Raw genomic sequence first — 12,850 nt, 5'->3', positions numbered from 1 at the left:
TGCCCATATACCCTCAGTGATCATTCTCCTAGGAGACAACAGCATGTCGTCCACAAGGAGCAAAGCTGTTAAGGCACAGGGGTTTTTTGCGGTCTGTACCTCTTGTGGGGCTATGTTACCTGCGGGTTCCACCTACCCTCACTGTGAGCAATGCTCGACCCATGTTTCACTTGCTCAGCCGGAGCCTCGGTCACTAGTGGACCCCTCGGCTCATGTAGACCCCCCTGCTCCCCCTGTCCAGGCGCCAGGGACAGAGTTCTCCTCTTTTGCTGAGAAACTCTCTGAGTCACTTTCACAATCCATGGCTCAGTCTATGGACAAATGGTCTGCCAAGCTGCTAGAAGCTTTGCAGTCCAGACCGGTCCTTACACAGGCCCCGACCCCTGTTGGATCGTCACCTCCAGGCACCTCTCGGTCCGAGCCGCAGCGCGCTCCCAGGTTGGGCCCTAGGTCCCACGCGGAGGACTCCTGCCAGGACCACAGTCCCAGACCGGCTAAGCGGGCTCGCTGGGAATCTTCCCCGACTTCTTCACGCTGCTCGGGTTCCCAGCTTGAGGACTCTCTGGAGGACGAGGCGGACGTCGCAGCTCAGGGTTCTGACCCTGACGTCGCCCTTAACCTTGATACACCTGAGGGGGACGCATTAGTGAATGATTTTATCTCGTCCATCAACCAGGTGTTGGATCTCTCTCCCCCGCCTCCTACTGTGGAGGAGTCGGCGTCTCAGCAGGAGAAACACCAGTTTCGGTTCCCCAAACGTACACGTAGTGCGTTCTTCGATCACTCTAACTTCAGAGACGCTGTCCAGAAGCCCAGAGCGGTTCCGGACAAGCGCTTTACTAAGCGCCTCACTGACACACGTTACCCCCTTCCCCGCTGAAGTCGTTAAGGGGTGGGCTCAATGTCCCAAGGTGGATCCTCCAGTCTCTAGATTGGCGGCTAGATCTGTGGTATCGGTGGCAGATGGCTCATCGCTAAAGGATGCCACTGACAGGCAGATAGAGCTCCTGGTGAAGTCCATCTATGAGGCCACGGGCGCGTCTTTTGCCCCGGCCTTTGCAGCTGTGTGGGCACTCCAAGCTATCTCGGCTTGTCTGACTGAGATTAATGCTGTCACACGTAATTCTGCTCCGCAAGCTGCGTCTTTGACTTCTCAAGCGTCAGCTTTTTCTTCCTACGCCATGAACGCAGTCCTAGACTCGGCTAGCCGTACAGCTGTGGCATCCGCTAACTCTGTGGCAGTCCGCAGGGCCATGTGGCTGCGCGAATGGAAGGCAGACTCTGCCTCCAAGAGGTTCTTAACCGGTTTGCCGTTTGCTGGCGAACACTTGTTTGGCGAACGATTGGATGAGATTATTAAGGAATCCAAGGGAAAGGACTCATCCTTACCCCAGTCCAGACCTAAGAGACCTCAACAACGGAAAATACAATCGAGGTTTCGGTCCTTTCGTCCCTCCGCCAAGCCCCAATCCTCTTCGTCCAGCAGGCAGGAGAAAGGCCAGAGGAACTCCTTTGCGTGGCGGTCCAAGTCACGCCCCCAAAAGGCCGCAGGAGGCACTGCCTCCAAGGCGGCCTCCTCATGACTCTCAGCATCCCCTAACCGCATCCTCGGTCGGTGGCAGGCTCTCCCGCTTTGGCGACGCCTGGTGGCCACATGTTCAAGACCGATGGGTGAGAGACATTCTGTCTCACGGTTACAGGATAGAGTTCAGCTCCCGTCCTGCGGCTCGTTTCTTCAGAACCTCTCCGCCCCCCCGCTCAGGCCGACGCACTTTTTCAGGCGGTGGACGCTCTGAAGACAGAAGGAGTTGTGACCCCCGTTCCCCTTCAGGAACGTGGTCGCGGCTTTTACTCCAACTTGTTCGTGGTGCCAAAAAAGGACGGATCATTCCGTCTCGTTCTGGACCTCAAACTGCTCAACAGACACGTGAGAACCAGACTGTTTCGGATGGAATCTCTCCGCTCGGTCATCGCCTCGATGTCACAAGGAGACTTCCTAGCATCGATCGACATCAAAGATGCTTATCTCCACGTGCCGATCGCACCCGAACATCAACGCTTCTTGCGCTTCGCCATCAGGGACGAACACCTTCAGTTCGTGGCATTGCCTTTCGGCCCGGCGACAGCCCCACGGGTTTTCACCAAAGTCATGGCATCCGTCGTGGCGGTCCTACACTCTCAGGGCCACTCGGTGATTCCCTACCTAGACGATCTCCTAGTCAGGGCCCCTTCTCGGGTGGCGTGTCAACACAGCCTTACAGTCGCTCTGACGACTCTTCAGCAGTTCGGGTGGATCATCAACTTCCCAAAATCCAAGTTGACACCGACCCAATCACTGACTTACCTCGGGATGGAGTTTCATACACAGTCAGCGGTAGTCAAGCTACCGCGAGACAAACAGCTTTCTCTGCAGGCAGGGGTGCAATCACTTCTTCGGAGTCAGTCACACCCCTTAAGGCGCCTCATGCACTTCCTGGGGAAGATGGTGGCAGCGATGGAGGCAGTGCCGTTCGCGCAATTCCATCTACGGCAGCTCCACTGGGACATTCTCCGCAAATGGGACAGGAGGTCGGCTTCCCTCGACAGGAACGTCTCTCTTTCCCTTGCAACCAAGACGTCACTTCAGTGGTGGCTCCTTCCCAATTCTCTATCGCAGGGAAAATCCTTCCTACCCCCAACCTGGGCTGTGGTCACCACGGACGCGAGCCTGTCAGGGTGGGGAGCGGTTTTTCTCCACCACAGGGCTCAGGGAACCTGGACTCCGATAGTCTTCCCTTCAGATCAATGTTCTGGAAATAAGGGCAGTGTATCTAGCCCTATTGGCTTTTCAGCGGTGGCTGGAGGGCAGGCAGATCCGTATCCAGTCGGACAACGCCACTGCCGTCGCATACATCAACCACCAAGGCGGCACTCGCAGTCGTCAAGCCTTCCAGGAAGTCCGGCGGATTCTGCAGTGGGTGGAAGCCACAGCCTCCACCATCTCCGCAGTTCACATCCCGGGCGTAGAAAACTGGGAAGCAGATTTTCTCAGTCGTCAGGGCATGGATGCGGGGGAATGGTCTCTGCACCCAGAAGTGTTTCGAGAGATCTGTCGCCGCTGGGGAACGCCGGACGTCGATCTCATGGCGTCACGGCACAACAACAAAGTCCCGGCATTCATGGCACGGTCTCAGGATCACAGAGCTTTGGCGGCGGACGCGTTAGTTCAGGACTGGTCGCAGTTCCGACTGCCTTATGTGTTTCCTCCTCTGGCGATGCTGCCCAGAGTGTTACGCAAGATCAGGTCCGACTGCCGTCGCGCCATTCTCGTCGCTCCAGACTGGCCGAGGCGGTCGTGGTACCCGGATCTGTGGCATCTCACGGTGGGTCAGCCATGGGCGCTTCCAGACCGCCCAGACTTGCTGTCACAAGGGCCATTTTTCCATCTGAATTCTGTGGCCCTCAACCTGACTGTGTGGCCATTGAGTCCTGGCTCCTAGCGTCTTCAGGGTTATCTCAGGATGTCATTGCCACCATGAGACAGGCCAGGAAGCCAACGTCCGCCAAGATCTATTACAGGTCTTGGCAAATCTTCTTATCCTGGTGCTCTGATAACGGTTTCTCTCCATGGCCGTTTGCCTTACCCACTTTTCTTTCATTCCTCCAATCCGGAATGGATAAGGGTTTGTCACTCGGCTCTCTCAAGGGCCAAGTATCTGCGCTCTCCGTATTTTTTCAAAAGCGTCTAGCCAGGCTTCCGCACGTTCCTGCAGGGAGTTTGCCACATAGTCCCACCTTACAAGCATCCGCTGGAACCCTGGGATCTTAACAGGGTGCTAACGGCTCTTCAGAAACCACCTTTCGAGCCGCTGCGGGATGTCACTTTATCACGTCTTTCGCAAAAGGTGGCCTTTCTAGTGGCAATTACATCACTCCGGAGAGTGTCTGAGCTTGCAGCGCTATCATGCAAAGCCCCCTTCCTGGTGTTTCACCAGGATAAGGTGGTTCTGCGTCCGGTTCTGGAATTTCTCCCTAAGGTGGTATCTACTTTTCATCTCAATCAGGATATCTCCTTACCTTCATTTTGCCCTAATCCAATTCACCAATGTGAAAAGGATTTGCACTCTTTGGATCTGGTGAGATCACTCCGGCTCTACGTGTCTTGCACGGCGCCCCTGCGTCGTTCAGATGCGCTCTTTGTCCTTGTCGCTGGCCAGCGTAAGGGTTCGCAGGCTTCCAAGTGAACCTTGGCTCGGTGGATCAAGGAACCGATTCTCGAAGCCTACCGTTCTTCTGGGCTTCCGCTTCCTTCAGGGCTGAAAGCCCATTCTACCAGAGCCGTGGGTGCGTCCTGGGCATTGCGGCACCGGGCTACGGCTCAGCAGGTGTGTCAGGCAGCGACGTGGTCTAGTCTGCACACTTTCACGAAACACTATCAAGTGCATACCTATGCTTCGGCAGACGCCAGTCTAGGTAGGCGAGTCCTTCAGGCGGCGGTTGCCCACCTGTAGGAGGAGGGCCGTTTCGGCTCTTATTGAGGTATTCTTTTACCCACCCAGGGACTGCTTTTGGACGTCCCAATTGTCTGGGTCTCCCAATGGAGCGACAAAGAAGGGAATTTTGTTTACTTACCATAAATTCCTTTTCTTCTAGCTCCTATTGGGAGACCCAGCACCCGCCCCTGTTCCCTTCGGGCTGGTTGTTCTTTTGTGCACACATGTTGTTCATGTTGAATTGTTCTTTTGGTTCATGGTTCAGTTCTCCGAACATCCTTCGGATTGAATTTACCCTAGACCAATTTATAAGTTCTCTCCTTCCTGCTTTTGCACCAAAACTGAGGAGCCCGTGATCCACGGGAGGGTGTATAGGCAGAGGGGAGGGGTTACACTTTTTAAAGTGTAATACTTTGTGTGGCCTCCGGAGGCAGAAGCTATACACCCAATTGTCTGGGTCTCCCAATAGGAACTAGAAGAAAAGGAATTTACGGTAAGTAAACAAAATTCCCTTCTTTTGCTATTACTAGACTTCAATTCTTCATATGTTTCTTCGCTAATTGCCAGATATCGATTATTGCATGTTGCTGTCTCTGGCAGTCCCATGGATGGTCAGTCACCACATCATTGCTACTTGGCTCTGCCTTATTATTCCCTTGATTGCAGTGGTCCGGATCCCTAGAGATCAATTAGTTCCTTGTCCTATCACTGGGGATATACTGATATACTTGGTACAAACACTTTAAGGCTTTCTTATACCTTGTCATTAATAAAGGAAAATATTTCTCTAAATTATTTTTCCAATGCATTACATTTTACCTTCTTCAGATTACTTGGACACTACGCCTAGGCACTTTGTCTAAAAGAATATTTAATGTTTCCATGGACCCCAATTTATTAGATGGAGGCCAAAGTATGTTCATTTGGCCTTTGTTTGGCTGGTATGTGTCAGTATGCCATTTATTTAACTATTTATAAAAGTGCAGCGTTTTTTGTTTTTTCTGTAAGGGAATTTGTCATCAGGATTTCACACCCCAAACAATTTATATGTTCATGTAGCTCTTTCAAAGACAAGTCCAGCAACACCTCTACATGGCCAGTCTGTTCCTACAGCACTGAGAAGTCTGCGTTTTTATTGATCTGTATATGGCTATGGTAGATTTGACGCCTCTGTCACTCCGGCTCTATTCTCCGCCCAGTGCCACCTCCTTCTACTTGACTAACAACTTTTATTGGCGACGGATCTGTCAGCCAAGCAGTAGGAGGCGGCACTGGGCGGGGCATAGAGCCGGAGTGATAGAGGCTTCAGATCTACCTTAGCTCTTCATCCTAATTTGCATATTAATTGACATGTTTATTTCCAGGTCGCTAAAGGACAGCACCACAGGAGTTGCTCCTTTGGCCTCTACAGGGTCAGGAAAACACAAGAGGTTAAAAGTCCCTTCTACCCCAACATCCTCAGTGTTTTTCCTGTCCCTGTACAGGATGGACACAAGAGGATCATACCTCCAGGTGGATTGGAGGAGCCTCGCTCTCTCCTTCCAGCCTGACAAGTAGCCCCTGGCGGACACCTCTCGAGGAGAGGTCCCTTAGACTCGCCGGTGGAACTGGAGCTCCCGGCGCCAGCCGCTTCCCTCTCCAGAGGGCTCTCCGCGTTCTGCATGCGAGCCAGGGGCACTTCTGGTCTTGCGTTCCAGGCTGGGACGCACTGCCATGCATGCACACAAGATCAGTCGCACTTTCGGCTCCGGGTTAGGGTGACTTCTCGGAGGGTGGCATGGGATCCAGCATGGAACACAGGAAGCAGGACCAGGACCTGGAGGCACCCAGGATAAGGTAATAAAAACCTGCGGGGAGGGGAAGGTAGTATTCCCTCATGGTAGGCGGTGTACAGAATTCCTGAACAGCCTAGTCATGGATGAGGGTGCCCGCTCAGATGTTTCCCCTGATGTACTCCAAGTGAGTGCCAGTTTCATAGGATTAGCCCAGATGGGGGTAGTGTGGTGTACTAAATGGTCTGAGCCCTTGTATGTTCTAGGGTCTAGGTTCCTCGGCGGGCTAACCGGAACAGACAGACAATGTAAAGGTATTGGTGGAATTGTTTTTCAAAAATCTACATGTGGTTATACATAGTTCAGCGTGTAAAACCCCGCAGACAGATTCCCTTTTCAATGCAATGGACACTGGTGGGCCGATACCACGATGTCCATCAACTCTGTAACTTCTAACCGTAGCCACAAAAGCTAATTAGTCACTTTTGATTAAATGCGTAATATCTGTGTGGATAAACTCTCTGTGACTCCTCCTCACCCACCGACGCTTTCTTGTTCACAACTTATGTAAATTCAATCAATGTCTGTATTCTTCTGTCTCCAGGCTTCTGTATGTTTGTGCTGAGCCTGGTGAAGAAGCATTACCGCCTGCAATTCTACATGGTAACTAATCTACATTTATAATGGCTTTGTAGAACTGTAATGATCCAGGTACATAGCAGAAACCTGAGCAGAAGACGATGGGAGGACTGTGTAATACGTTCTATTTATATTGGTCCTTAGAGAATGGTGGCGCGATACCCCCTTTCTGCACAATGATCAGAAGTCATTTAAGATTAAGAGCGGAAATGTGACAAAGCCCGCTAATGATGGAGATTAGAGAAACCGCTGCTTAACAACTAGTACAATGTAATCAATACTAACCGCAGTGTACAGGAGGATGCAGAGCACGTACGAGTAGATCTGTCTATTATAGTATATAAAAAAGGAGGGAAATGTTAAAAAAGCAATTACTATAACCACCCATAAAAAATCTGAATATATATTCACATATCAGGGTTTTCTTTCTCATCCCCCAAAACAGTCTGGTTTTCGTCGTTGTGCTGGATCCACATTTCATCCATTTTTTGGTACATCTGCGAGTTTTTATCCTATGATCCGTTGTTTAAAAAAAAAAAAAAAAATAAATAAAAATTTTTTAAAAAAATGAATAATAAAAATATGGCAGCTTCCTATGGTTTTGCCAGCAACCAGTCAGTGAACAAGAAGAAAGCATACGAATGGCAACTGTGTCCTCAAAAATTATTTATTTTTTATATAAACCAAACTCAGACAAACTTTTATTTTTAATTAAAATTATATATATATATATATATATATATATATATATTAAATAAATAAATAATACTTTTTCTTCTCCCCCCCCCCCCCCCCCCCGAACGTCAGCCTACAACTTAATACGGATGTCTAAAAAGAGATGTCGACAGTATAGAACCCGATGTGTAAGGCTACATGCCCACAATCCGGATCCGGTGGGTGCTGACCTGTGGGGCCGCCAGTCTCCTCTGCAGTAGAATGCAGGAGATCGCAGCTGCCCGTGCCCACGATCAAGGTTCGGGGTGCTGCGGTCTCTCTTAGGTTCTCCGTGGAGAACGCTTGTGACTCTGCAGCAAAGAATTGACATGCTACGGCTCAGAAAGCTGCACCACGGGTCCGTTTTCCCTGCGGGCTGTACACGCACAGTGGGCATGAGATTTCTAAAAGTCCCATCCACTGTGCTTGTTCATACAATGCAGTGTTTTGGATGCAGTGAAATCACGGAGCGTTCAAAATGCTGACCATGGGCACGTACCCTAAATGAGGCCTATTTCGGAAGACAACGATCATATCCGGCCTGTCAGTGTGCGTCATGGTTGTCTAATATATTTGTCATTTACAGACCGAACCAATCACCATGTTTGGGTGGCTTCTGTACCATATTGTGCCACACCGTGTCTCAAATGCACCCAAAGCCTTAAGTTTGTAAGATGTAGAGGCCAGCCATCAATGTGACTCAATACAGCTATGAATCATTGCTTCACCCCCTTATTTAAAAGGCACCTGTGTAATATTACACTGGCCTCAGTTGCGAAACGTGTGACGACTTACTGACTCCTTGTCGATGCCAACTTATTACATCTGCTTTAATACTAATCCTAAAATTACTGCTTCTATAAAACATTGCCATATGTGCCATTTACAACATATCCACAGGATGCTTCATAAATGTCTTATAGGTGTGGGACCCTTGCTTTCTGAGGGAAGAGATTCTCTTCCTGAACAGTGCGGCGGCCATGTGTGCTCCTCGGTGACAAAGCGGCATGTTTTGGGAATCCAGCAGATGATGGACACCTACTTTATGTTCTTAGACTATGCCATAATTTTTCAATTTTTACTTTTTCTGCTATGCAAAAAACATCTGTGGTGCCTGCATGTAACTAGCACTGCAGGCCCCTTTATTCAGAGGACTGTCGGGGGCTCAGTAGTTGAATTCCCCTTGAGGTAGTTATGGCACATTTTAAAAATATGCTTAAAGGGAACCTGTCTCTCAATTTTGCGACTATAAGCTGCAGCCACAACCACTGAGCCCTTATATACAGTATTCTATAATACTGTATATAAGAGCCCAGGCCGCTGTGTAGAACGTAAAAAACTTTTTTATAACTCACCTTGGGGACGTTCCGGTCCGATGGGTGTCGCTGCTCTACGGCGCGGCGCCTCTTCTCTGTGACAAGATTAGTCCTCCTTCTGAGGCCCGTGTGCTCGACGCGTCCTACGTCATCCACACTCGACGGCATTGAGGTCCTGCCCTGGCGCACTTTGTTCTGCCCTGCTCAGGACAGATCAAAGTATTGTAGTGCGCATGCGCGGGCTCTCTTCAACCTTTCCTCACGCCTGCGCATCACAATACATTGATCTGCCCTCAACATCGCAGATCAAAGTGTGTCTGCGGAAGACCATAATGCCGACTTGTGTGGATGACACAGAACAAGTCATCCACAGTGGACTGGGACGGAGAATGGTGACCGCCTCAGAGAGAAGATGTCGGACCGAAGAGCAGCGACACTCATTGAACCAGACCGCCCCCTATGTGAGTATTGTAAAGGTGTTTGTTATATAGAGCGGCCTGGGCTCTTATATACAATATTCTGGAATAATGTATATAAGAGCTCACTGATGGTGGCTGCAGCTCATAAGGGAAAAACCTGGTGACCAGTTAATTTCTGGGTCAATCTTGATTACCATGTATCTGTGCTTCCATTTCTTAAATCAACATTTATTTTTTTTGCTTGTTTTTCTAGTTTGGCTGGACCCACGTCACTCTCCTGATCGTCGTCACACAGTCTCACTTAATAATTCACAACCTGTTTGAGGGCATGATCTGGTAAGTCCTTGTTCCTCTGCTCGGTCCACAAGGATGGACCATGGGAATGTGGATATCTGGATTGTAAGCCGGCACTTGGCCGCTTGGTTATAAAATGGTAGAACTACATATTCCATAGGACATCTAGTAGGAAACTGCCCTCTCTTAATGGAAGATTCCCTAGGTCGATATGTCGATATCACACGAATATACAGGAGATGTCAGAAGATGAAATAAATAAATATATATATATATATATATATATATATATATATATATATATATATATATATATATATATATAATATAATATATGAGAGATTAGTGCCTACAAGTAGTATTCAACCCCCTGCAGATTTAGCAGGTTTGATAAGATGCAAACTTCAAACAAGAGCAGGATTTATTAACAGATTAATAAATCTTGCAAACCAACAAGTTATGTTGCTCAGTTAAATTTGAATAAATTTTCAACATAAAAGTGTGGGTCAATTATTATTCAACCCCTAGGTTTAATATTTTGTGGAATAACCCTTGTTTGCAATTACAGCTAATAATCGTCTTTTATAAGACCTGATCAGGCCGGCACAGGTCTCTGGAGTTATCTTGGCCCACTCCTCCATGCAGATCTTCTCCAAGTTATCTAGGTTCTTTGGGTGTCTCATGTGGACATTAATCTTGAGCTCCTTCCACAAGTTTTCAATTGGGTTAATGTCAGGAGACTGACTAGGCCACTGCAACACCTTGATTTTTTTCCCTCTTGAACCAGGCCTTGGTTTTCTTGGCTGTGTGCTTTGGGTCGTTGTCTTGTTGGAAGATGAAATGACGACCCATCTTAAGATCCTTGATGGAGGAGCGGAGGTTCTTAGCCAAAATCTCCAGGTAGGCCGTGCTATCCATCTTCCCATGGATGCGGACCAGATGGCTAAGCCCCTTGGCTGAGAAACAGCCCCACAGCATGATGCTGCCACCACCATGCTTGACTGTAGGGATGGTATTCTTGGGGTCGTATTCAGTGACATCCAGTCTCCAAACGTCACGTGTGTGGTTGGCACCAAAGATCTCGATCTTGGTCTCATCAGACCAGAGAACCTTGAACCAGTCAGTCTCAGTCCTCCAAGTGATCATGAGCAAACTGTAGACGAGTCTTGACATGACGCTTTGAAAGTAAAGGTACCTTACGGGCTCGTCTGGAACGGAGACCATTGCGGTGGAGTACGTTACTTATAGTATTGACTGAAACCAATGTCCCCACTGCCATGAGATCTTCCCGGAGCTCCTTCCTTGTTGTCCTTGGGTTAGCCTTGACTCTTCGGACAAGCCTGGCCTCGGCACGGGTGGAAACTTTCAAAGGCTGTCCAAGCCGTGGAAGACTAACAGTAGTTCCATAAGCCTTCCACTTCCGGATGATGCTCCCAACAGTGGAGACAGGTAGGCCCAACTCCTTGGAAAGGGTTTTGTACCCTTTGCCAGCCTTGTGACCCTCCACGATCTTGTCTCTGATGGCCTTGGAATGCTCCTTTGTCTTTCCCATGTTGACCAAGTATGAGTGCTGTTCACAAGTTTGGGGAGGGTCTTAATTAGTCAGAAAAAGAGATAATTAATCCAAACATGTGAAGCTCATTGTTCTTTGTGCCTGAATTACTTCTTAATACTTTAGGGGAACCAAACAGAATTCTGGTGGTTTGAGGGGTTGAATAATAAATGACCCTCTAAATAAACTTTTCACAATTTAAAAAAAAATAAATAAAAGAAATAACATTCTTTTTTGCTGCAGTGCATTTCACACTTCCAGGCTGATCTACAGTCCAAATGTCACAATGCCAAGTTAATTCCGAATGTGTAAACCTGCTAAATCTGCAGGGGGTTGAATACTACTTGTAGGCACTATGTATGTGTATGTATGTATGTGTATGTATGTATGTATGTGTATGTGTATGTGTATGTGTATATATATCTATATATATATATATATATATATATATATATATATATATATATATATATATATATATATATATATATATATATAATATATTATAAGCAGCTCTGCAGCAGTTTCTCTTTTGTATATGGAAATTAGCAAAGAGCGCACTATAAGCCCTAGATAATGGGTTCAATTTGCAATATTACAGCGTCCTCCTGGGACAGAAGGACACTGTTATCTGAGCCCTACATGTAGTGCAGCGCAGGCTTCTGTCCAATCCAGGAACAGCCAAAAACTGAAGCTCTTGGGCTTGCAGAAATAATGTTGTAATGTTTGGAAAATCCGTCTGTTCCTGCCCTCGGGGCTTATCCTCCTTTTTATTTTTAGTGTTCATTTTCACTGCACAATAATCTACACTATAGAAGAAAGGGAAAAAAAAAAGATGTCTCCAATTCTGACATACGGAGAATAAAAGGTCTAACTAGGCAGTTCGGCCGAGCCTATAATTTCCGACCTCCCCCACCTCCTCTGGATGATGCCGTCTCTGCACTCGGATTTTGTTTCTGTTCAGACTATAAGCCTATTTGAGCCGTGGTCTCATTTTTATTGTCCTCCCTTTATAATGACATTGGACGGCTCTGGAGGGAATGTTTGGCGCTGTTGAATTTATCTGGACACGACCCAATTATTCGTCTGGACCTGGTGTTTTGTATTTAGTTCTTGCTGTGTTCGTCATTTCTCTGCATTGTTCACTATGATAACTCAGTATGATAATACAATATACCTGCAGTCCTATGTAAAATTTCGGATACTGTTATAGTGACGTAAATTAATTGCGTATTCTTCGAGGTCCCGCCATCTCTATAATATGGTTCAACAGAACTGCTAATGGCCTATACTGTAACTGTAGGTGCCTCTTTAGGCTATGTGCACACGGTGCGTTTTTTACCACGTTTTTGTGCGTTTTTTTCGGGTGCCGTTTTGGGCTCAAAACTGCATGACTTTGCGTCCCCAGCATAGTCTGACTTTTCATTTTTGCTGTGAGCACAATCCTTTTTTTTTTTTTTTTTTTTTAGCTGCGTCTTTGACGTCTTTAAAAAAAAAAAAACCAAACCAAAAAAAGGTTAATTAATTCTTGTGTTTTTGTTAGTTTTTACCATAGACCATGCATTAAAAAAGCGCAGGAACAAAAACACAGCGTTTTTACCGCAGGTGCATTTTTTGCGGCCAAAAACGCACAAATGCTGCATCTTTGTGGTCACAACAAATGGCAACATGC

The 12,850-nt window shown here is 47.6% G+C and overlaps 1 protein-coding gene across 1 annotated transcript in view; it reads left to right on the top strand.

Annotated features, from left to right (window-relative positions):
* Window positions 1–12,850, top strand: part of CDS2 (CDP-diacylglycerol synthase 2) — a 122,321-nt gene that overhangs the window by 78,707 nt on the left and 30,764 nt on the right. The window contains exons 6-7 of the mRNA XM_075342920.1: window positions 6,849–6,907; window positions 9,586–9,668. Coding sequence (XP_075199035.1) covers window positions 6,849–6,907; window positions 9,586–9,668 — 142 coding nt within the window. The remainder of the gene's footprint in view (window positions 1–6,848; window positions 6,908–9,585; window positions 9,669–12,850) is intronic.

The sequence above is a fragment of the Anomaloglossus baeobatrachus genome, chromosome 4 (assembly GCF_048569485.1).
Source record: "Anomaloglossus baeobatrachus isolate aAnoBae1 chromosome 4, aAnoBae1.hap1, whole genome shotgun sequence".
In the NCBI taxonomy this organism is placed as follows: Eukaryota; Metazoa; Chordata; class Amphibia; order Anura; family Aromobatidae; genus Anomaloglossus; species Anomaloglossus baeobatrachus.
Note: the sequence above shows the minus strand (reverse complement) of the source record. Positions and strands in the feature narration are given on the sequence as shown.